Source organism: Apis laboriosa, unplaced genomic scaffold (assembly GCF_014066325.1).
Source record: "Apis laboriosa isolate Shangri-la unplaced genomic scaffold, ASM1406632v1 scaffold489_cov150, whole genome shotgun sequence".
Taxonomy (NCBI): domain Eukaryota; kingdom Metazoa; phylum Arthropoda; class Insecta; order Hymenoptera; family Apidae; genus Apis; species Apis laboriosa.
In genome coordinates, this window is record NW_025223468.1 from 59,151 (window position 1) to 86,305 (window position 27,155).

General features: G+C 29.0%; 1 protein-coding gene across 5 annotated transcripts in view; it reads right to left on the reverse strand.

Annotated features, from left to right (window-relative positions):
* LOC122716734 (thyroid receptor-interacting protein 11-like) overlaps nt 1–25,500 on the reverse strand; it is a 57,764-nt gene extending 32,264 nt beyond the window's left edge. For 2 of the 5 annotated variants that reach the window (XM_043940085.1, XM_043940084.1), the window contains exons 1-3: nt 25,246–25,500; nt 24,933–25,012; nt 21,199–21,273 (exon numbers count right to left, since the gene is read on the reverse strand). In XM_043940085.1, coding sequence (XP_043796020.1) covers nt 21,199–21,273; nt 24,933–25,012; nt 25,246–25,348 — 258 coding nt within the window. In that variant the 5' untranslated portion in view covers nt 25,349–25,500. Of the gene's footprint in view, nt 1–4,422; nt 4,682–9,870; nt 10,327–21,198; nt 21,274–24,932; nt 25,013–25,245 lie in introns of those variants that run through there. The other 3 variants (XM_043940086.1, XM_043940087.1, XM_043940088.1) reach the window with 3 other exon arrangements.
* Between the last annotated feature and the right edge of the window lie 1,655 nt (nt 25,501–27,155).

Sequence of the window (27,155 nt, forward strand, 5' to 3'; positions counted from 1 at the left end):
TATTGTCGAATGGTTGTTGATAGCGTTGTGGATTATGCATTTAAACATAAATAAAATATGCACGCCGGAAATTGTCAGATATTCAATGCTTCTACGCTTGTCCTCATTAATGGAAAATCGGATCGAGTTCTTTAATGTCATGAACTGTTTGCATACGTACATGAGAAAACTTCTATTTACCGATAAAAATTTTTAAAAGTTCATGAAAATTTCAATCGCCGCGGCTGGAAAAGTTTCTGACGTGAAAATCTAATTACAATGGAACACTTGTTAAGAAACTTTGGAAAAATATCTATTTTTCTTTGAACTTTAAAATGGATTTCAATTTTAAGTGTTTCGAAAATCAATTGTAAATAATTAGATATTCAAACAAATTTTTCTTGAAAACGAAAATATTTTCATTATTTTTGACTTACATATAAGCATGCAAGGAACAAATGTTACCCTATATTTAATTTAAAATTAAAATTTGCAAAAAATGAGTATAATTATTAATATTAAACTATAAAATCTGAACAAGATCTCGTATAAATACAAGATAAAGTTTCTTATTATTTTGTATTAAATAAAATTAATATGATTTTTAAAAAATGAATCATCGAGTCCAAAAATTCAAAATTATAGGGCAGTGATTGATCCATTGTCAAGACGAATTCCGTTACGATATTTTAACCAATTTCAGGTGATTAATTATATGTCAACGAAATAATGTAATAATAAGTTATTGCCCTCCTGTGCAATAGGTGTAATAAGGAAATTCTCAACTTCGCCAACTTGCGCGCAACTCAATCCCAACGCGCCTCCCTTCACGATATCCAGGTAATTCGCGATATTGCAAATACCTTGGTACAGTTTAAAACGCTTGTCAAAGTTGAATCGATTGCCGAGAGATTGATTCAACGAGCAGAGAATTGCGACTAGTGCCATTACGGTCACCGATAATTTACGATTGTTACGTGTATAATCGGTTTGAAACGAGAGAATGGCACAAAGAGAGGGTATATATAAGACCTTTATTCGAAAGTAGATAGTGTATTTGTTTCGATGAGTTGACGAAAAAAATATTAATCAATGTGGTTAAGTTAAAGCACAAGTTCGTCCGGATGGAAAATGGATACTTAAAAATTTTTTTTCTAAGGGAACAATGGTTTCTCAACAATGGTAAGAATTATTTACTTGATAGAAAAGATTATCCGATGGAGAATACGAATATCGATAACAATATTATTCTGTTTTAGTTTTGATCGTGTACCTTAGCCGCCATATCTGTCAATATCATAGATTTTCATATTCTTTGTTCCATAATTACCAAATACATGTTAATTAACTATATCATTGAGATAAAATCATATCTATTTATAATCACGTGAAAATTTAGATATTTGAATCAATTTCAATAAAAATCAAGAGACGAATATATATTTACTGACAAAAATTAAGAAACAAATTCATATATGCGAATATATTTATATTTTTGATCTTTTGAGAAACAGTTTATCTATATATCGATAAACAATAAATCCCTTATGCTTGCAAATTCGAATATGCTTGTAAATAAATAGCAAGTGAAAATATAAATTTGCGAATTTTTTAATTTGTTTCTTAACAATTTTCTCAACAATTTTTACATATAATATAATATAATTTTGACAAACGATCAGCCAGATCATAATATTTTAAAATTCACTTCAGAAACAGGACTTCCTTCGTTCTACTGTAAACATGTTACGCAAGAAAAACTATTAACATAGTAAACTCGTAACTGGTCGTTTATAAAAAGAAAAAAAAAAAAAAAAAAAAAANAAAAAAAAAAAAATATAATATTGGTCGAATTGCGCAAGATCAATACCGAGTATAGATCTCTATTTCATATCACAGCGTTCTGCCCAACGTGACGTTTCACAAGGGGTGAAAAACGGTAATACACACGGGTCTACCTTTACTTTCTCCAATATCAATTATACACGGTTGCCTATCGATCTTTGGCCATCGACGAGCAAATCAGGCCGTGGCTAAAAATCGGGGCACGCGAGCACATGGAGCGGGAAAGGCCGCATTTGCGGTTCGTGGTACACTGGTAATCCCATTCTCCGTTTTGCTACCGTGAAATCATAACCCCTACTCGCCATCATTTCACTAGTGATCACTTCGATTTGGATGTTTACCTCGGATTTTAACTTTTAGACCTTTATAAATTTATTTCTATAAATTCTTTTAATTCTGTAATTATATTATTAATGTGTATGCTGTTTGTATTCTTTAAATTCTCTGAAATCTAAGAGAAAGAGACTTTCTGTAATATAATAACATTTTAAACAGAAAATTAATAGTTTGATTTTGATGTTAGAACGTTAATAAAATGTTTCTAAAATTTTAAACTCAAAATTTGCAATTTTAAAATTGTATCACTTTTCTTCCAATGATAATTTGTTTTAGAGAATAAAGTTTCAAGTAATAAAATGTTTAATACTTTGAATTTTCTTTTTCTCCATCCAAAAAATCACTTTTATCACTTTATCACTATATTATTATTACACCATCACAAAATATAAAAATCAATTGACACAACTTCTTAATTCTTTTTTTTCAGATAAAACTGAAAAAATTGCAATCATCAACCAATTTATATATTCTTTCACAAATAAAGAAATTTCATTTACAAAATATAGACCACATTTAATATCAAATTTATCTTTTAATTTCCTATTCTGCATATTACACTGGCGAATGCAACGATGATTTTGATTCCATTTCAAGATTAAATTCACGTAATGGTGTATTATCTTCAGGTATAAAAACAGTTGAAAAATCGTATATTCCGTCACTTCTCATTTAACTCGCCGACGTTGATGTTGCGAGACGAAACAGTTGTCAGTAGTGCTTGAAACAAATAACTCTGCAACTTTTTTTTTTCTTCTCCATTTCTCTTCCCTATTTATCTTAATTTCAATTTTCTTTTTGCTCTTTCTCGCCGCTTCTCTCTTTCTCTCTTCTTCTTTCTTTCGTTAAGTGAAAACACGTCGATGTTAATTTACTCGAGTTTACAGCATTCCATGGGTTGTGCGTTCCAATTCACGCCTAAGTCTCTCCCCCATGTTCCGACGTTCGAGGACGTACGAGCATCGAAACAACCAGAATAGATGCACGTATGCTCCGTTGGGCGTGCTACACATGTATCGGTGAAAATTTTTAACTGGGATAAATTTTACGAATTTATTTGTCTTAACAATTTCATCCCACACGAATGAACGATTGAACGTGTTTTCTGAAAGTTCGACGTGCTCTACTTCGTTCGGTGAGATTCTTATTTGAAATGTTTTCTATAGAAGTCGTATTTAAAGTTTATGATTCATTTTTTAAATTTAGGGTGTAATTTTATGATTGGAATATTATGTAAAAATATTTGAGTATAGAGAAATATTGTTTGTAATAATATGTGAGTATTATATAGTTTAAATTTGATATTAAATAAAATAGAAAATATTCATTCTTTTTATTTAATATGTATTATGATTAATATCTATATTTTAAAAGTCAATTGATGTAAATTTTATATGTATTTTCATTTTAGGTGAAAATTTTCACAAAAAAGAAAGTTCATTTTTATCGAGATATATATTATATAAAATTATTTATCAATTAACATTTATTTGTCGCATTTTAAGAAATCGTCTAAAAATTCTCCAAAGATACAAAATCATGATGGCTGAAGGAATAATTAATTTTTCTAGTATCGAAAGTTAAAACTTAATTTTTTAAAGATTCGCATATCACAGATTTCTTTTATTACAAAGGAAAACAATATCTATTAAAAAATCAGGAATTAATTACTTTATAATATATTTATAACATTTATCATTTTTGTCTAACTATTAACACTATCTTATTAATTTCTTTTTTTAATAAAATATTATATTACCGGTATTTAACACATTTAGCAAAATGCATAAAAGAAAATATTAACAATTATTTAAATACACAAAAAATCATAATTATCTCCCCCCTTCGTAGATAAAGAAGTTCTCTACATTAAAATTATTTATGAGAAAAACCTTCATAAATAATAAGTAGAGAATTTATTTATTTTGATTCAATTCGTGTAAAATTTAAAAAAAAAAAACAAAATTCCACTTTTTCACAAAATTCCAAAGTACGAAAGTTCTCTTTACAAATGATTTTAATGCAAACCCAGACGTAGAAATACGAAGAAGTGTCTCTTCCGGCTAAAAGATTTTTCAAAAATATTCGATGATATCCTAATTTCTCATCAATCTTCGTGTCACACTCCTCGAAAACCTCTCCTTAAAATCCTTCAGAACACTCGGAAACGACGTACAGAAATTTCTCGAGACGTGTTCTCGAATGCCCCTTTTCCACTATCGTAAGCCTGAACTTTGGACGCGGTTGTCAACGGTTACTTACGTAAAGTCGAGACACGTCGCCGTTGCATCGTGGCTTTTTGAATTAAAGAAGCGGAAAAGATTAGACTGAATTCTATCCGCGATCACTTATCGTTATTCCAAATCTGCGAATCTCGGTAAGAAGTCTCGTTACGTTGCCGTGTGCCTCCTTGGAACTACCTGAGAGCACCAGCACGATAATCACGTGACGCGTTTTATTGCGCAACTGGATCGGTGGACGGGGACCTTGATTACGCTTGCACCTTCGCGGATATTTTTACCATTTCGTTTTTCATTTTTCTTCCCCCCCTCTTTTTTTTTTTTTCTTTTTTCACGCGCAATCGCTCGATGCTCATTTTTCATTCGAAGTATATATATTGAATGGTTTGCTTCTTTTTCGCCGATTCGTTTGTACGAAGTGAAGTATTTCAAACAGCGATAGTGTATCAAGAAATTTGAATTAGGTTGGTGCATGTGAAGTATTGTTCCTTCAGAGAGATTTAATTCAATGGACAAATAAAGCTGATTAAATTTTCGTCGCACTGTGTTAATTGTTATAAAATAGATTAATGAATTCGAGATCCGAAAAGAAGATTAATGGTATATTGGTTTTCTAAAATTAATGTTATTAAATAATGTTATTAAGTTTGAGAAATTATTTATTGAAGAGAGGTAGAGTAATAAAAGAATGTAGATAAAAATTAAAACTGATAAAATTATTTCTTACTTCCCGTGTAAACGTATAGAAATAAAAATAGAATTAGTAGTGAAATCTTCGTTTCAAATGGATTACGAAAGAAGAATTTGCCATGAATCACATATATTGAATGAAATTTATAATAAAAATCCGAACAAATTAGAATATTTGAAACGTATCTTAAAAAAGAGTTCAAATATGAAAAAATGGAGCATAAAATATTGGAAATATTAACTCAGCAATTGGAAAATACGATTTAATCGATGAATTCTTTCGAAAGAAAAAAGAGTTAAAAAAATTGTAGAATTTTATAATTTTGAAACAATTGAATTATTTAATAATTTAACAAAAATGAATAGAAACGAGCTGAAATTATTTCGACTAAATAGCTATATGTCCAAGATATTATCGTTGCTTTTAATTTCGAATAATTTTCAAAAAATGACAAGAGAAATCGTAAATAGAATTAACGAGAAACTAAATATTTTTTTCCTCGAGTAAAAGCTAAAGAATACACGATATTACGATTCAAAAAATTTTTATATCGCATTATTGCGAATTTTCATTCCATTTTCTCTTTTTAAACATTTAATTCTTAAAATAATTTTCTATCGAGAATGAATTTACATAGAAAATACATGCATTCTGTTCAAGCAGAATAAATTCACGCAAGTTTTTTTTTCCATCATCGAAACATAACGAAAAAAAAAAAAAAAAAAAAAAATGAATACTGTAGTTCTGAAAACTCGTATTGCGTAACTCGATCGGTGAACACAGGCCCCGATGACGCGTGCACTTTTGCAAGTATTTTTATTTTCACGATACACAAGTCTGCGAGCAAATTTTTCCTTGACTCGAATGCTCGTTTAGAAAAATTCTTGTTGACGGAAGAAATTTCTCATCGATAAACATCTTCATGATAATACGCTATCTTGAACATCTCTGCAGAGAGGAACTGTTCAATAAATTTTAATTTCGTTTAATTTTTAATAAGAGATTAAAAAAGAAAAAAAGAATTAAACTGCAATTAAATAAACGATTTTCCAATATACGGTTAAAGACCTAAAAGTTGGGAATATGTTTAGTTTTTAGCGGATTCTTCAGTAACGTTTCATCACTTTGCAAAAGCGCAACATATATGAAACATGACATGCAAGAAATAGATAAGCAAACCACGAACACAGGTGCAATTGCACGTTACCATGGATTCAGAGCTACTGTCTCTAAGGTTAAAGTACAAGGATCGATTTAATTAGCCGTTCAAGTAACGCACGTAACTGCCGTGTAACTATTTCATAATTAATATATTTTTTGTACAATTCCAACTTTAGAAGAATGTTAAATGCATTTCTATTAATCTTCTCTTTTTCTTTTTTTTTTTTTCTTTATTAATCAAGAATTATTAAACAAAATTTTTCAATATAATTGCATTTATGCAGCACGTCAGTTTCTTTCTGGCAAATGTTAATTTTCCATAGCAAGTGTTATTTCTCCATTGTGTGATAACGAAAACGCTATAAGTCTTACGCGATAAAAAACTAACTATATCGAGACACAATTGAAATAATGTACTGCCTATATAGAACTTTGATAAATTAGGCTATACATTAATCTGTTGATCGTACGATACGCAATCTCATTGTTAACCTCAGGTATAGAAGCGATGGCTGAAAATATTATATCGTTCTCGTATCAAATAAGTCGATGGTTCTCTTTTCCATCGCTGTGTTAATTATCGTCAATCAAGAATCTATTTATTTATATGTGTTTCAAATTGCTTGAATGTGTTTTACATTTATTGTCATAGCATTTTTTTTCTAAATCATCTTTTTAATCCCGTTAAAGAATGTACATTTATAAAATGAGTTTCATTGTGCAGAATGTTTGTTGTTTCTACTGAATCTAAATAAATTGTTTTATCATATATAATATTATTTTATTCATTTTATCAAGTATAATTTATTTAAATGAATTTTCTAAATTATAAATTATTAAATAGAAATTAAATGATAGAATATATATCCAATATAAATCAGTTGATTTAGTAAATAAATATATTTTATCATTATATTTAATATCTATTTAAGTAATATTTTTATTTTAAAAAAATTTTATATAATGATTAATATTTTCCCAACTGCGAAAGAAAGAAAAATTTATCGAATGTCTAGATATTAACAGATCGCGATTATACATATTTACTTCAAAATGTAGAAATAGTGATAGTGATTATAAAAATTGTGATAAAAGTTTGATTTACTCCAACTTATAGAGATTGAATTATTCTGAATTCCAGTTACAAAGATTACATTACATTTATTTACTAAATATCTAATTTATACTGATGAAAAATCAGTATAACACAACGTGATAAATTGCACCAAAAAATCAATTCTTGAAATACTGCATATTTTAAAATATAATATATTATAAAATATCACGTATTCGCGTATGACATAAAATGATTAAAGTTCATTTTACTTCGTATCAATTCATAATCCAGTTCTATTAGTATTTTAATTCTTCTTTTTACGATTTATTAAATCTTTTCCAACTTTTTTAAAATTTCATTTGTATGAACGTTATTGTTTGAAAAAAAAAAAAAAGAGCACGTTAAAAACGTAAAATTTCGCGCGTATTGATGCACGTTAACCATTATGGCGCTCAGATAAGCATGCACCGCGAATTTTATCACGCGACACAACTAATATGCTTTTACAACGAAGATGATGGTATACATGTATATACAGCTAATCGTTCGACAGTTTCGTTAAGTAATCATAGGTAAATTCGTCCTTCGCCTATTATCTACCGATAGCGTACTCGTGTTTCATATTTTTTTTTTTTTTTTTTTTTTACTTATTCCGAGTTTGAAGCTATTTTAACTAAAACTAATATGTATATTTTAATATACATATTATATACTCAAAATTCTAGACTAGATTAATGTTTAAAATATTAAAAATATCATTATTGTATAAATATTTTAGCGAATTAAGATTTAATTTGTTAATGAAATTAAATATCTTTTACTTGAAATTTACTTTTCTTCGGAATTAATCTACGAAAGTTGTTCTTTTTCGATTAACGTATATTTTATCATCTATTTTATCAACGGAACATTCTATTTCGTAAATTTGAATAACTTTTTAAAGGAAATCAATCAGTTGTTTCAAAAATTTCGGAAAAAAAGTTAAACAGTTTATGTAGGATAGATGTGTGTGTATATAACAAATCTTCGCCTAAAAAATAAAAATCATAAAATCAATTGTTATAACTTTTTTTTTTCAATTTCTTCTCAATGTCTCTTTAAAATACAAGTTTATGTTAATTTATCTACATTTTCTTTTTCAAATTATTGCACGATCTTACAACAATTTGTCACAAAAACAAAACTATAATACCATAATTACACTAACAATAGATTCATATTTTCAAGATACAAATCGATGACATAATTGCGCAATTAAAAACTGAAAATCTTTGCCCAACACGGCACTATTCACGTTTCGAAATGCGTTTGTGGAAAATTATTTCGTAGGCTTATTTGCGCAGACCGACTCCATAATATTCTCAACAGCGAATTGTTACACGTGGCGAGCATCGTCCTCGGCAAATGGGCCGCGAGTCGTTTGCAACAGCCATTTTCAGACACCGAGAAACAGTAAACCCTATGAAAAATGTCGCCGTCTACAGACATGATTTGCATTCGTGCAAATAACACGGCAATTGTCTATAGTTTCAACTTATTATTACGAAGGATTTTTCGTAAGAGAGACACGTTAAGAGAATTGCGAAGAAAAATCGTAATTTGATTTTCGAAAAATTCAGAAGGAATTATAAATTGAAAAGTGAATATATCACGTAACGATAATCCAACTGGATTAATGAAAAATTATAGTTTTTAATATATTTTTGCATCGTTTTTGAAAAACTTGTAACGATCGAAAAGCATTAAAAATGAATCAAAGAGTTAACCAGCGATTTTTAATCGGAAAACTGTTTCTCAATTTAAACTAGACCAAGTTAAATTGTACCCCATTGGAAACTTGTTGCGTATCCTTTGCGCCACCCAACTCACCCGAATAGCTTAATCTCTATTACGAACAAAGTTGATCGTGAAAAATGATCATTAACGGTACAGCACGTTCCGATTAGATTTAAATATTGTTAAAAGCAAGTTTCAAAGAAACACTACATCATCACGAGTCGAAAGAGTAAATGTTGTCCCAGAGACATAGTCCGAGGAAACGTAATACACTGGTTGGCAACCGTCTCACAGTCTCGTGTGTCGCATTCGTTTTACAGCTAGTTAAACTTACCAGGAATCAACGATATGTAACATTGTAACGCGATTCTCATCGTAACAAATATTATTAATACACACCAGTAGCTCGACACGATATTAATCCTGTCACGATGTGTTTCGATTCGATTTTTTTTTTAATAGGCTCGATGGAAGTAACGCTTATCTCGGTTTCCACCGTGCGTGCACGTACACGCGATACACACATTCGTATTCACGCTCCAGATCCACGGGTTAGTGGGGAAATCCTTCGTCAATTAGATAAGTCACGACTTTAACACTTATAACATTTCCGTTCCATTCGACCGTCTATTTCAACACGATTTCTTATTTTAATCGATATCTTTAACACCAACCTGCAAGTTCTAAAATTTATCTGAACCGTACAGAAGTCTTCCATTGAGTGCCTATTTTAAAAATAATAAAACAGGAAAAACAAAGAATAAAAAAGAGAGAGAGAGAGAGACCTCTTACTTGCGCAATTCGTATTCATCCATCGGTGAATTATAAGGAACGTAGCCACCCCTAAAATGTTTCCTTCCCACTGGAACAACACACGAATATCCGGGGTGAAACGTGGGGGGGAAAAAAAAAAAAAAGTTTCGATGGTTGCAGCCGCGTAGACGCTCACGGCCGAGTAGGATAGCCGTCACGTGCTGGACGATCCGGCCACGTTCACCGTCCAACCGTCGAGAAGCGACTGTGCGTTCGCGGCTACTCCACCTCCTACCACCTAGCAACCCTCCTCGTGGAGAGGAGGGCACACGCACCAAGAGGCCACGTTCTACTGCTGACACACAAACGCTCGCGCCACAGCAAGCGAACGCAGATATCAAAGATATACGCGGTGTATACGTGATCCGTGCTGGTATAAGTATAAGGCTGATCCATGTTTCCACACCTATACAGGTATAGGGGTGAGCGCGCGCGCACCTAGCGTACACCTGAGCGCAGCCGGGCCTGTGCAAACGAAAAATGCATTACGAAAAACGAGTTGAGAGGAGAGAAACGAAAAGAAGTTCAGGTAGAAGAACGTATATGCACCGGTGTGTGCTGTAACAGTCCAACTTTGCTGTTGTAAACTCGCATTCGAGTGAGTCCATTTTCTGTAAGTATTTAAGTGAAGATAGTGGATGAATGAAGGGGAAAAAGGGACATCATTTGTTTGAGATATCACGTGATTGTAAATTATATATAGTATCAATCGATTGTTTTGATATTAAGGTTTTTTTTAGATTAGTCTTTTTTGGATTAATTTTATCATATAGGTTCATTCCTGCCCCTAAGTCAGTTAAACAATGGATTAATTTTTTTATTATTAATAATTGCACGATGCATGATACAGAAATAAATTCTATTTAAAGAAATTTAATTTTTATTATGTTAAATCGTTTGATGATAACTATAATTATAAACTTATAATTTTACTGATTCATTTCATTATAAATAGTTCTATCATGAATAATTGCTGATCCTTAAAATTACAGAAATAGATATATACTTGCTAACTTAAATATTAAATAAGAGATTCATAACAAAAATGTTATTCAATGTTATTTCTATCTCTATCTCATAATTTCATAATTTAATTAAATCGTTCAAATTTAATTTTTTCTTTTATAAAATAATTGCAAAAATAAAACTGAAATAAAAAAGATTGTTTCATTCTTTAAATGTAATTCTAAACTATACTTTGCTTTTGCTTATATTCTCTTAAAATTTCCTACAGATTATTTGTTAATCCTTGAGTCTGCAACATTCAAATGATACATATAAATTATTCGCACCATCGAAATGATTAATTAATTTTCCCGCTCTCCTTGAAAAGTACAAGAATTGTCGAGGGTCATTTCCATCACGAAACGGAACCTTTCCTATTATATTCTTATTCTAGTACATTTATCGTCACTTTGTCCATCGCTAATACGTTCGTCGATGCACTCGATAATATATTCAGTTCGCACGTGCACATACCACGCACGATGCAGTTCTATTAGTCTGCTTACCGATGACAAACGCAAGTGCATCCGAACGATTGCTGCACGCACAAAGCGTGTCGTAAACGCTGTCGTGTTTGCACGCAAGCGATCGCATACGGCTCTCTCTATGCACCATGATGACGATCCTCGAGGACATCGTGCCATATGCTCTGTCCTATCCGTTGCTCAGTTACAGTGTGTGCAAATTCACTGTGGGATAGTGAAAATGTACGCACAATACGATAATGAAAATGTTGATATTTTCAATTAGAAATTGATTTCGATGTCGTTTTGATAATTTATAAATATTCGGAAGAATACTAAAAGAATAAAGAATTAAGTTAATTTCTAATTGAAGGTTTTGCAATAAGAGAAGAGGACAGATCCGTTTTTGTAACAATTTTAGGGAAATTAGAAGAAGAATCTGTTTTATGAAGTTGTTTTTGAGATTAAAAAGAATAATTAAAGAAATATATTTTTTTCACATAATAGTTATGGGATTGATAATTTCTTGTTTCAATTATTAACGAATTTTTCGAATTTGAAACATAAAATTAACAAGAAAGAAATTTTTTTGTCAAAAACTTATAATTGTTTTGAAGTGTTGAATAGTTCATATTGAGAAAATAAAAAAATATTTATTACTTGTGAATGCTCGTGAAACAGGAGCTTTAGTCTGGAGAGTAGGGATTGTGAATAATGAGCGTGTCAAGAGTCAATTTACTTGCTTACAACCTCGTTAATTTTTTAATTGAATGAATTCTTGAACAAATGCTTTTTCATTTGACAAGCAAAAAATTAAAACAAAGAGAAGTTCGAATGTTTATCATATTGTTGTTATTCTTTAAAGATGTAAATATAAATACATCAAAAAATAAAAAATTTCTAGATGATTAAATTAATGCTTCCGATGAATATTTAAAAAAAAATATATTATTTTATCAAAAAAAAAAAAAAAAAGACCTCTTCCTGCATCATTATTACATCAAGCATTTAAATTGATTTTTGTATTAAAAATGTATTAAAAATTTCTTTCTCTTCCTTTGAAACAATTTGTCCAATTTCATGTATATGATATAATTCATAAAAATAAAATCTCTGAAAATTACTGAGATCTTTATAAATCATCATTCTACAGATAATTCAATAAAATATTTTTTTTTGTAAAATATATATATAAAATAACTATAATTGTAATTAATAAATATATATAATTGATCGTTCGATTAATTTATCTATCTCATTAATACATTAAAGAAACATTACTAATAATGAATATTTAAAGACTTTTAATTTTAAGATATTTAAAATATTTACAATTAGTGAAAGTCATTATTTCACAATTACTAAAATATTTTTGAGCACACGAAAAAAATAAAATTTTGTGATTTCATGAAATCATGAAATACAAATCGTATTTTGATAAATGTAAACAATCTACATTTCTTTACGAAACATTCAAAAAAGAATATGATCTTTGAGAAGAACGAGAGAAGAATTGTATGAAAATATTCTTCCACAAAATAAATTTCACAAATGCATTATTATCTTTTCAAATAGAATTTCTGCATTCCATAAATTCATTATAAAAAAAGATTATATACATTGAATTACATTATATTTTGATAATATTTTTACTAATATTTGTATTTTATAAAAATTCTCTCATTTCTCACAAATATAATTTTAATTTATGGAACTTTAATTACTACCTAAATCAAATTTGTAGAAATTTGTAGATTTCAGAAATTTTATTAATTCACGAGTATTTACATATATCATTTATTTTTTATAAAGTTTGACAAATTGTTTCAAATGAAGAGATAAGAATAGATACATTACTAGAAGATTAATTGAAGATATAAAAGTGATATAGTGATAATATCTTCTATTTGTTTAATAAAACAATCTGTATGTTTTTTCAAATATTAAAACATTAAATGTTATATTTTATTTAAAGAAAAATAATGTATTTGTATCAATTTCTATCAAAATATTGTTATTATTATTAGAATACATTTGTACTATTTTTTTTTTAAATCTAAATATAAGTATCATTTTAAAAATATAATATACTTGACTTATTTTTCTACAGAAATATTGTCATTTCCATTAAATATTATCACACTAAGAAAATATTTGTAATACTTTTCTTTTATATTTATAAATATTATTTATCATTTATTTATATTGATCACAAAAATTATATTTGTATTTTCCATAAAAACACTAAAAATATTACATTATTTTTCCTTTATATAAATATTATATAACATTTATTATATTTAATAAAAAAAAAAAAACATTCACTTGTGAAACATTTTCATTAAATCTTCCAATTACAAATTCTTCACTGAATTATTCCACTTCACGAATTCAATATTCGTTAATTATACATACGCAACATTATAAAAAAAATAAAAATAAATAACACATTAAAATTTCGAGTTAAAATCGTCACACGTAACAGGAAATAGTCCAGTGTTCTTGCAGCGCGAGTCCGGACGCGTCGACGAAATTTCCGGAGTGCATAAAGATTCGTTTAAAAAAAACGTCTGACAAAACGTATCGTTTAAACGGAGAAACATCGCAGACGTGGTCATGAATAATGTAATTAGGCTGGGCAGCCGCCTTTTCCATTTGAACATGTTTGTGCACGAATGTACAACGCGTCACTGTTAACGACAGGACATTTTTATCGGCCCTCATGTGAACGGGTGCTGCGGGCGCAGCTGAAGGAAACCAGAGTGGAAAAGGTACATTACCGGTGACATTATGATAATCGAGGGATTGCCCCTCTTTTCGATTTCTTCTCCCCCACTGGAGGAGTCACTGCCATATTTTTTCCCCTGTTTTTTCGTGGCTACGAAGGCCCACCTACGAGGAATTCCCCCCCCTTTTTTTTTTTTTCAACGGAAGAACTCTGTTTGACAACTTGAGACGAGTTTCGTGGTTTGGAAACTAATCTAACCTGACACGTCATTCGCGATATCAAACGTTTGGACGTTTTAAAAAATCGTTGAGAAACGTATGTATACAAATCGTGTTTGACGAGTTTCAAGATTTTGGATAATTTGTTAATTTTTATATTCGAAAATATAGAAGAGAGTTGGAAGTGAAAAACGTATCATGATCTTTTTTTGTGTTCGATAAATGAATAGAGTTGGTGATAAAAGTTGTATTTCAATAGAAATATTCTTGAATTTTTTTAAAACAAACGTATCGATAAGACGTGTATCGATAAGATTTGAAGAAAACCTGATTTTATACACGGTAAGAAATAGTTTTGATAAGATTTATGGAAAATTAAAATTATCTATTATTATTATTATTATGTTGAAATAGTTATTCATCGTGTAAAATGATATTATACTATAATTATTACGAATTATAAAATTTTTTGGTTGATCGTTATTAATAATTCGTTAATTTATTTTTTGATATTTTTAAAACAATATTACATAATTTATTCGAAGATTAGATTTGTTTAAGTCAACATCCGTTGAAAATCCACTATTCGTTTTATAATAAAAAAAAATATATATATATTTCATTATCTTTAAATTATGTAATAAATATTATTTAGCAAAACATTTTCAATCATCAATAAATTTATTATTTAAATTGATCTCATGTACGTTGAATCATCAATTTATTTCCACTATCACAATTGTTGCTTACAGGAAATGTTTCATAACCACTTTATCAGATTTTCTTCGAATTTTAGCGATATTAATCCCGATAGTCAACACTCTCTCGGCCAAAGCAATCTTTCGTTCAACTTGCTAAAATTTTCGATAATGAACTATTGATTCCATCGTTCGATTAAAAATAAAAGAAACGAAGCGATTCGATATCGTATATTTTGTTTTCGAATGAAATTTCATGATATTAGTCGGTATTATTAAAAGCGATATTAAAATAACGTTCAAAGAGATAGCGTAGGTGGTGGTTCTAATATTAAGGAATAAAAATAACATTTAAGGGTTCGTTCTACTAACCTTTTGGCGAAATTCTTAATTAGGCGAACAGAGTAGCGGTAGACACGTAAGCGGAGTGAAAGCTCGTTCGACCTACATTTATAGCCATTCGTGGGGGGTAGTCATAGACACTATCATCCCCGGAGACTAAGCACCCCCCTGTTATTCAGCCTATCATGGATCTGATGTGTTATCAACGAAAATAAAGTAATAATGTTCGCATACGCTGATCAAATCAAGGTATTTTCTTTTTTTTTTTTTTAAAGATTGTTAATATTTAATTTAATTGTGATATTATAATTCTGAACAATGTAAACTATATGAAATGATTTTTCGATTGTTTTTTCTTTTTTATTATTAACATTCATTGGTGAATTATGAGAAAATTAATGGATAGAGAAGATTTTTAGCTTGAAATAATTTATTCGATTGTTTAGGAATTGTTTTTAAGAATTTTTAAAAATCAGAAATTTAAATTTCCGATGTATAAACGAAAGATATTCGAAAAATTATTAAAAATTGAACAATTTTATCTTGTAACAGAAAAATTCTGTTTCTACTTTTAATATTGAAATTATTTAATTTTATAATTTAACGATTCATTTTCATTACATTCTACGAAATTAATCGTTATATGGTATTTTTAGATATGATTATTTTTTTTCAATTTTTTTCAAAATTCTCTTCGACCGAATCGAAACTTCTTATCAATAAAACTAATAATTCTTTTTTTAACGTTGTATATTACTATTTCACAAAGGCATTATGGGACGAGGCTATTTATCGAACTACGTTTGAAAACACATAAGTGCTAAATGTAAGTTCAAATGACACTGTGAAACGATAATTAACGTGCTGTTATTAAGTTAATATTTAGCTAACGTATTTAGCCGAGTGCAATAAAGTGTATCACAGTTAATAAATTAACCACAAAGTATGTATAATAATAACTATCAACGCATTATTAAAAAAAAAAAAAAAAAAAATTAATTCCTCTAACGCTCATAAGAATTCAAACAATTTCCAATACGAGTTATAAATGAACGCAACGTGAAATAACTTGAAATAAAATTCGAGGATTGTTAAAAACAATGGGTGAAATGTCGCCGGAATCGTTTGTCGACGAGTAACGTGTCACTAACGAATTTTATCTTGCTTAATCGCGAATTTTTATGCGATCAGGCGAAATGAATACGATACGATGCTTCGACATCTGATTATTTAAAGTTATTAAAAGCCGAAGTGACAGAGGTCATTGTTCATATCCGGTGCTCGTGAATGGCACAACGTTTGATCAGTCCAAGACGCATGTGTTTGGCCCCTTTTTGTAGAATTTAATTTGAATTTTAATCTGAATTTTAATTCGAATACTTTATTTTTTACGCCACATTTTCCACTGTATAAACATTTTATCGCGGAAACGCCTGAGAATGTATTAAAAAACGATTAAACTGCGGATGTTAATGCAATTATCAAATATTGAATATATAAAAAACTACAGAATGCGCATAATATGCAAAAAGATATAATTCTTAATATGATATTTGAACAATAAAGGAAATCTCTGTATAAATTTTATTTTTTAATAGTATTCATGAAATTATAATTTTTGCATAAACATCCGTAGTTTAAATATTGCAATAGCTTTGCACTAACTTAAAGTTTTATATTATGTATATGTATGTGTATTTAACGCATACTCTTTGTTTCTATTTAAAATTTATATTATTAAATTTAGATTTTACCATTAGATTATACGAAAATAGAAATCATACCTGATAATAAAAACATTAACAGAATAAATTAAATCTTTAATCATTTCTTAATTTGAATAAAGAGAAATTTGAGAAATGATGAAGTGAAAAAAAAAAAAAAAGAAATGAAAAAATAAGAAAGAGGAAGAAACGTTCTTTCAAATCTTGTCCGTCACGATAGGGGAAAAATAGGGAGAGGTTGGACCGATCCTTTGTTGGTCCAAGATATGAAATAAAGTGCGATGGCTATGGTTATCGAGCTTATCTCGCATTCCTAGCGAACATTTTTAATGTGACACACAGTGCAAGTATCGAAGAGGTCTTTTCAACTATTTTCTTTGACGATATTTCTCATTTTTTTTTTATTTTTTATTTTTTTTTTATTATCGTAACGTTACAGATTTGTACGATAGCATGGAATATAAATTGTAAAAGGATTGTATATTCCTTAATGATAGAAAAAACTTCAGATTTATTCAACGATAAATTTCTATTGAATAAATTTTTGAAGAGCTTTAATGCTTCGAAACTTGTTTTTATTTTTTTCCTATTGTATTAGCGATATTTTTTCTTTTAGTCTTATATCACAAATTTATTGGAGTTCTAGATAATATAAATGACTCATTTCTTGGTTAGCCTCCAAAAGGAAGGTCAGGCGGTCTCACGTTTAATTTTAAAATTGCTTTTATAATTAATACAGTTACGTGATAGTTTTAATGGAATAATTTATAATTGAGGATAATCTTTTAAACATATTATTCGAAATAATATGAATTTAATCGACTATTCAGAATAATTGAAGGGACATTTGTTTAAATTGATTTTTCCCTTTCAAATAGATGTATACATATGCACATACTTACTATCGTAATAGTTGAAATTTCCGTTTCCTTAAATAGGAATATATACATATAAATTTTTCTCAATAAAGAAGAAGCACAATTAAAATACAAGTGGTTTTATATTTTTTAATTTTATAAGAATTTGCATTCTTTTTATTTTTTTAAATCTTGACATAATACGAATAATTAATTACAAAATTATGGCCTAAACACAAAAACTAGTTTATTTATATTAAACAAAATATAGAAATCTACTAAAACGATATAATTGAAATATTCATTTTTTGTAAACAGATTACTTTTTTTTTTTTTTTTTTTTAAATAACGCGACGTGTAAGCATAGTTAATCGCATTGAATTATCTCTAGATTAGTTAATCACAATATAAATTGGTTCAACTGCAAAATTTTAATATTTTTTGTATAGATATATATATACATACAATTCGACCCTGTATTAAATTATATATTTATTTTACTTCTTTTAAAAGAAGTAAAATAAATATATAATTTAATACAGGGTCGAATTAATACAGGGAAAAATTTTATTATATATATATTTTATAATATCGACATTAATGAATTAACGAGTTACGAATCATAAATTATAAACTCTTTTTCTGTAGATTTCTTTTTTTCTTTTACGTCAAATGGATAATAAGAATATCCGCTTCTAAAATTTCATTTGTCTACTATCAATTTCTACACAATTATACGAGAGAATATACTAATATTAGGAGCAAATATATAACATCGTGTCATAGAATAATTAGACGACTCGTAAATTGAAGCCATTCAAAAAGTCACGATGAAAATATCTAAATTTATGTATGATCATTTAACTTTTTCCGAAACTCGACGATTTACACATTCCTTTATTATTTATCATAGAAGAAGAAGAAAATTTACTAGTACAATATGTACAATCTCATTAATAATATTCGAATTCCGTAAGAGAATCCAGAAATAATTTCTCGGATACCAACAACCTCCCCTTCGACGAAAAGTATCGACTTCCTTTTCATGGAAGCAACAAGTGAACCACGACCTCTCCACTAACTCCCCTACCGCATTTCGATTCACGCATTTCGTTCCAAAAGAGAAAAAAAAAAAGGGGCTCGCGTAAAAATAATTCCCAGTAGGAACTGAAACGTTCCGTCCAACGATCGCTGCTCTTCGTGTTCAACGTGTTGCTCCCATATTTCTAAACGCTTGCGTCACTTTCGAAACTTAATAACGCACCGTGGCAAGCAATTTAATGACACTCGATCGTTGATTATTATTGCGATGACCTAACAATGAGTTATCGTCTTTCGAATGTTAACAGGGTAAAAGTTACGTGTCGTGGCAGGGTACGTGCTTCGTGGATCGTGCAACCGAACCTTTACGATACGCGCTCATTGTTTAGATGCCTTCCATTTCTTCTTTTTCCCTTTTTCCCCTCCCCTCCTTTTTTTTTTTTTTTTTTTTTTTTTTTTTTTTTTTTTTTTTTTTTTTTATTACCATTTCGTCGAGGCGTGGAACGCTCGAGAATGGCTCGTTTGTACTTACTTACACGGTATGTTTCTGCATACACACGGTCGTCACCAGGGTTCATGGAACTCGGGTCGTGAGCTCAGAATGAAATGGTACGCGGCCCAACAGCTGCGTGAAAACCACGTGAAATTGCGTACACCTATTGCGATGCAATTTTTGTTTGTTGCACGGCTATGGACGTAGGAACGTCGCACCAGGAAGCTAATGAATATTATTCAGGAATACATTTGTAAACGGAACTCGCGTACCGCCTGCTATTCCCATTGATAGATGGGACGGTGAATAACTTTCGAACGCGTGAAACGCGTTCCTCTCGATGTTTCCACGGATATTTTACGAGACAGCGAATTAAGAAAAGTTGGTCGCAACAACCGTGATAATGTTACTAAACTGTTAATTTAATTTGTGCACGCCAAGTGAGGATAAAGTGATTTATTAAAAATAGTGGATAAATATACCGTTGAAATGGATGGATACCGAATTTTCAAAAGGATATCTCTAACTATTTTGATTATTTTAATGCCGTATTTTCTTTACGAATCTAAGTAAAAAAATTCGTGTATATTTTTGAAAGAAAATATCTGATTTCAATTGTATCTTTGTCGCATAGATATAGCATAAGTATAATCTAAACTTAATCGTTTGTTGAATGGTTACATTGTACGTAGAGTATACGTTCCTTGAAATATAAGTATCAGATTTTATTTTTATTCATATCCGTCGTATCACAATCAATTATGCGAAATATCTAAATATTTATACGTATAATTCTTCCGTGCAGAAGTTACCTCTGTCAATATCATCAAGAATACGCCTTTCGTTCCAAGAATACCGTAACAGAAGAATTCGAAGTACATTGAAAACATCACCGTCGTTGATTAAAAATTAAAAAGGAAGGGTACTAAATTTTTAAATCAATATCTCCGTTTAACTTTAAATTTTTAAATCTTATTAAAATCCCATTTAGAAATTCGAAATAAATCGCATTAAAGTCACGTGAAATATTAAGGAAATAAAAATTAGAGCAACAATAAGGGGATGAGAGGAGATTATCTCGGAATGCGAGAAGAATTTATAAGTTAATGTATACTTAGCAAGATTTTAAGAGTTATTTATTATCGAGAACGCGTGGAAACGTTTATAGAATGAGTATATATATATATACAAACGAAATACGAAGAGGGAACTGTGTTTAAGCAGTTTTGTATCTGCCTCATCAGCTGCTATTCAGCATTTACACATAGTTGCACGATTACGAAAGTACGAAACCGATTAATTAATATGGAATAATAATATTTCTATGGAAATATATGTATTCTATATGGATTTGAATAACTTTAGTTTCACGATGAAATTTATGAATTAATATTACGTAGGAATTCGACGACATTTTATGACGAAAGAATTTTAATGTATAAAATTTTGGAATAATTAAAGAAATACAAGAATAAATAAATGAATGTTTAGCTAACATTTTCAATTGAGTTAAGTAACAACGTATTGTTACCGAGTCACGAATGCAAATAAAATCTTGTAATTATCCAAGCACTGAATATGCAAATTTGGATAAAGAAATATATTTTTTCAATTTCTTTTTTTTTTTTTTTTTTTAATATGTCGATATTACAAACGACATCTTCTTTTTTGTGACAAATAATATATACATATATGTATTCTTTTAAAAAATTCAAATTTTAAAAACTTACCGATTCCTTTGGTTTCGCATTTAATTCGACGACTGCCTTTTGAAGTTCGCAGTTTTGTCGACGTAGTAATGAAATCTATGCAAAATAAAAAAGAAAAGGAACTTTAATAGCATTTTAATGCGTGGAAATGCTAAACGTAATTGCTTAAAATCATTCGCTTGCCTTGTAATATCGAGTTCATAATGCAAATTACGATCTAAACGCGAGACACTTTAAGTTATTAATTTCGTGATTACATCATACCTTAAAACTTAATCCCTAAAATCTAAAGTGAAATATTACCGAGTAATATAACTTCTCGTTCTTCATAAAATTTTTCATTATTTATATTATTACAGTACGACACTAATTAATTAATTGATTTCAAATGCTATTAAATATTACTCACCCATTGTAATATTGAAATACGAGAAGCTTTGAATATTCTTGAAATAGAAAATTCGAAAAATAATCACTGAAATAATATGTTATCTCAATATTTGACTAGATCGAGCAATCATGTTAGAACAGATAATTTTCTAAATCATTTCGTTATAAAATAAATTACACTATACTATATTACAAGTATGACATCATTCTACAATTATGAAATTATTAGAAGAATTAGATATTTTCGAGATATCACATTTCAATATCACATTTTACACAAAATCTTACACACATTCCATTCCTCTTCCAAACTGTCCTTATAATCGTTAAAAAAAAAAAAACGAATAAATAAATTGATGAAACACGATAATTGTAAAATCCAAATACATTCATACTTATGACGACTTCAAATATCTAGAATTCGACGATTTTGTTGAAACAGCAAACGAAAAAAATCGGTATCTCCTAACCTGAAGGGGAATGAAAAAAATGTGGAGGGGCAAGGAAAGAGGAAAGCTGACATGGAGAACGCGGTAATCATGCTACGGACTTAAATATTGGTAACCATAATCAGAAGGAAGTCCGGTGGTACGCCATGGGCATACGGACCATACGATGCGCGTTTCTGTTTGCCTTTCTTATCTCAGGTTTGCGCTGCGATAAACCGCCCTTCCTCTTCTCCAAACGTTATTCCACCTATACCGACTTAACATCTTGCCACGAACAACGGTGGGAGCAACGAAAGTGAAACGATTCGAAACGTTTTAAATTCACCACAAATAACGCGTATAGTCGGATATTTTTCTTTCTTTCTTTCTTTTTTCCTTTTTCTATTTCTTTTTCCCGAGTTATCGAAAGTTTGAGGGCGCGTAAAACAAATTCTAATGAGATAACTTAAATGTGGATGAAGTGTCGTGTACTTATTAACACATAGATATTACTACTTACATCGATGTAATGTCGGAGAATATTTTTTTTTTTTCAGAACTTCAACTTTTTTTGTTTATCTATCATGGTTGAAAAATTGCGTGGTTGAAAGAGAGATCTATTTATTAAAATTACAGTAGAGAACTAAGAGTTTAATATCATCTTTACGAATTTACACGAGCTTATCAACAAAGCAATTTCGAACTTATATAAAATAATTTTAATATAAAAAGTTTCCCAGTGAACGATTTAACGAAAAACATTGAAACGTTTGAAGAAAACGATATGAAGTTTTAAAAAGAAATTGAACGAAAAACTCTCCCTCTCTCCCTTTGATAGAAAATACGCGATTGGCTTTTACGATCAAAGACACTCCCTATTCCTATATACTATGTGGTTTATATTCCAGGAACACGACTCGGATATCGACCGTTAATATTGGAAAACGATATTACGATTCCAGCAGGTTGATAACGCGATTAGCAGATGCTTTAAAAAGTTTGGACAATTTTATTTGTTTGCACTACAACGATAGCCCATCATTTTGATATATCATTAAATATAATTTCGTCATCAACGATCATATTTGACCGTAACGAATTCAATCCTTGCAATAATTCATTTCATGCGAAATCGATCAATTTTTTCGCAAAATTAAATAAAAATTAAATGTATTTTTTAAATTTATTTTAACTTGTATCATATTTGCAATAATTAATAACGCGAAATATATATATATATGGAATGAAATATTACAGAGATTAGTACAATTATTATTTTACAACAATTAGTAATATCTAAATCTATTTATATTGATAATAACATCAATTGATAATAATAATTTTATTTAATTATATTTTTATACTTTAAATTTCCCGTTATTTTATCACGTTATTTTTATCTAGACTTTCATGAAAAATAATAAATAACAAATACTTATTTCTCCTTCTAAAGAAAATTGTTTTTGTACGAGAACTTGTATTAATCTACAAATATATATACTCTTACAATAAAAAGTTTTAAACTCTAATCAGAATTAAAACTTATTGTTGAAAAATATTATTATTGAAAAACTTATCAATCATAGATAAGCTACATACTTACAAGTAATACACATTTACAGTAAAAGATAATAAATAAGTTAAAAATTTTGAAATACAATTTAGTTTGTACATTAAGAAGAATTGAACAAAGTACAAACTTCCTTATTATCCAAATTCATCATCCAATTCTTTCTGTCCACGTATGATTAATTAGTCGATTCTAAAACTTTGTCCATATAATACCGCGATCGATTTACAAGTGGTCATATTTCATGGCAAATATATACATAATACGTATTATATACCAAGGTATGGGGTAAAAATCAATCGGTGCATTAACACTATAACGTTATATACTTAGGTACATATTTCTAAGGGTGGCAGGGCACATAAGCATTGCGCAATGAATAGCGAAAAGCTTTGATATCGCTATCTATTGGTTCCTAGAACAACGGAGGGTACGATCCTAAGGCTTACTACAAAAGCACGAACAAACATGGTGCACGCTTTCGGCCTCTTATGCTTCCACAAATTGTCCGCGATAACAAACCGGAACGATGTGACCGTACAGACTTCAATGACCCCCCTTCTTCCTTCGACATCCCTATCCCCCCCTGAAACTATTTTTGCACGATAGAACGATTGCACGTTCGAAGGTCGAACGTGTAATATTTTATGAAAGAAATGCCACGATATCGAAGAAAATGGAATATTTAAACTTTTTCGTAGACGAGCGAAAATTTGAACAATCGATCAAATTATCAAGATCGAGGATCACGAGATCGAAGGCTCGGTTTATTGATAAAGAAATTTCTAATTCGTTTAATTTGTTTAATTCGTTTAATTTGTTTAATTCGTTTAAAATGGTAAAGCTTTTTTATGTGGAAAATATGATTGATACGTAATAAAGGACAGTTTCCTATCGTTCCTTGTCGAGGATTGAAAGGATTCGGGGTTGGTGTCATGCGAGATAAGGTAAACGTGTTTACATTGTACTCAATCCAGTTTAATATGGAAAGTAACATCTGTTAAAATAATTCCTTACCGCAGGGTAACTATATTCTCTTATCGAGGTGATCGACATCTGCGTACGTGTCAAAAATTTACAATAAAATATGTTAGCGATCGATTAATACTTCCTTTAAAAACTACTAGTAAAAATATAAAAATTTCGTTAAATATAAAAATAAAGATAATGGAAATAATTTTGCATTCAAGGAATAACGATATTGTGAAAATTATTTACATATCGCATATCGAGGAAGATTAGAATACGTGATAATAAAAACGCATAATATACATTTTTAATGATAGTGTTACATAAGATTACAGCAGTTAAAACTGGATAATTAATAAATTATTAATCAACAAATTAGAAATTAAAATTATACTTACTTCAGCATCTTTCGAATTGAGTATTTCTTGCAATTCGATACATTTTTGATTTGCTTCCTTCAGTGCTTTCGATCGTTCATCTATGCAAAGAGAATATCTATGTATAGAGAATTGGAATATTACATATAATTGATAAAAGAATACAAAATTTTGTTTATTCAATTATATTTTTGCGTTTTGAATTTCCCGCCACTTCGTCATGCACTCACTCGATAAAACAAACCCTTACATTGACAGTCGTCAGTAATTTACGTTACGCGATAATAGGCTATGATTTACGTTAATTATATGATTTACAAGAAATTACACACACCTATTTCTTCTACAATGCCCTCTGATAATACTTCCTTTGTAAAGTTCGTTAATTGTCCCTTTAAATTCGACAAGCTAGGCAGCCCGTCACCGAACCACGCCATTTTACACGTCGACACTTATCGTTGAATGTATTTTTTAAGGACTATCAGAACTATATTTTTTGAGGTTATACGCACTGCATATTTTGGCAAAACTATATACCTTAATGGCATAAAAATATCAAAACATGAACTAACAAGAACCACGCACGTAGTAACCTTCACAAAATATACAAGTTTAGTTGCAAACATTGTTGACAACTTTATCTAAAAAATTACTAGATTACATGGGACTTTTCCAATTTAGATAACACCATACCATATGGTGGTAAATAAATCTGATTCATTAGAATTATAAATGAATTTTATAATATAATACCGCTTCATAAACGAGATACAGAAAAGACCTAACATTATGTAAAATTTCATGTTTCATATCCTGAAATACCGATTGCGCAAAAAGTTTAAATGTTTGGCATGCCCTCTACGATTAATACAGAAATTATATTCAATTTAATCACAAAGATTGATAAAGTCAACGGATCTTAAAAATAATTTTCTTGATAAATCTTTTAAATGTTATGAATAGTAGATTGTCACATATAATTTAAATTATTCACGATTTAGTTATATTCTACAATTAAATTTATTTATATATATTGATAGTTTGACTTAAACACAATTTATATACGAAAATATATACATTTTTTATGATATATACTTCAGAGAAGAAAAACTTATACATACGTAACTAAAGTGATATATGACAAAAATATATAAAAATGCATATAAAATGTATATAAGATGTATATTTAAGACATAACAATTGGACCTAATACAGACTGTTAAGATTTTTAATTTACAGATTACGAAAAAATTTACAGATTATAGAAAAAAAAAAATAAATAAATAAATAAAAAATACAATAAAATTAATCAGATATCAAAAAAATCGTCTCTGGAGGGCATAAAATTTGTAAATTAAATATAAATAAAAAAAAAAAAAAAATAAAAAGAACAAAAGATAGAGAGTATAAATACGGAAATCAATGCCATCTACAGAGTGTCACACGAAACAAGGATAGGATACGAGAAGGATAGAGATAAACTAAGAAATGAATATCAACGCCATCTTTTGAAATATTTTTGAAAAATTTTTATAATTCAAAAGATAATGATAATATTTATTTTTACTTATGAGATATATCCATAAAACTCCAAAAAAGGCATAAAAGAGTGACAAATCTTACTTAATTAATATTTTTTTCCTATAAGTTATTATCTTTAAACATATTAGTAATTATTTCAAATAAAGAACAACAAATTGTTAAATAACAAAAATATAAAAATTGCTAAATAAATAATTATTATATTTCAAAAATATTTTTACAGTAATTCACTATTGCGATTATTATCTAAATTTTTGGTATGCTAGATATTCTCAAAAAAAATTTTAATTTTTGACGTTGATAATTCAGAACATACGACAAAAAGTCCCGTAAGATGTCACCACCATTCAGTTTCTTATATAAAACATAAGAATTTTACTATGTCCACATGCCTTAAACTTCAATTCTTTCAGTGAATATTTCATTTGGCAAATTCTATAGACAGAAACTAATATTTTTATGTTTTATCATACGTTCTATTTGCCTTACTTGAAACATTCTTACCCTACCATACTACGGACACAAAACATAAAAAATAAATAAAAAAAAAAAAACTCGTATCTAGGACATGCTTCAATCCATTATTCATTTTATCTAATATATAATACACTGGATGACTACTGCCAATAATCTACTAAACGAACAAACTTTTCAAAAATCAAAATGAAAATGTTACAAATAACGTAATAAATCAAAAAAAAA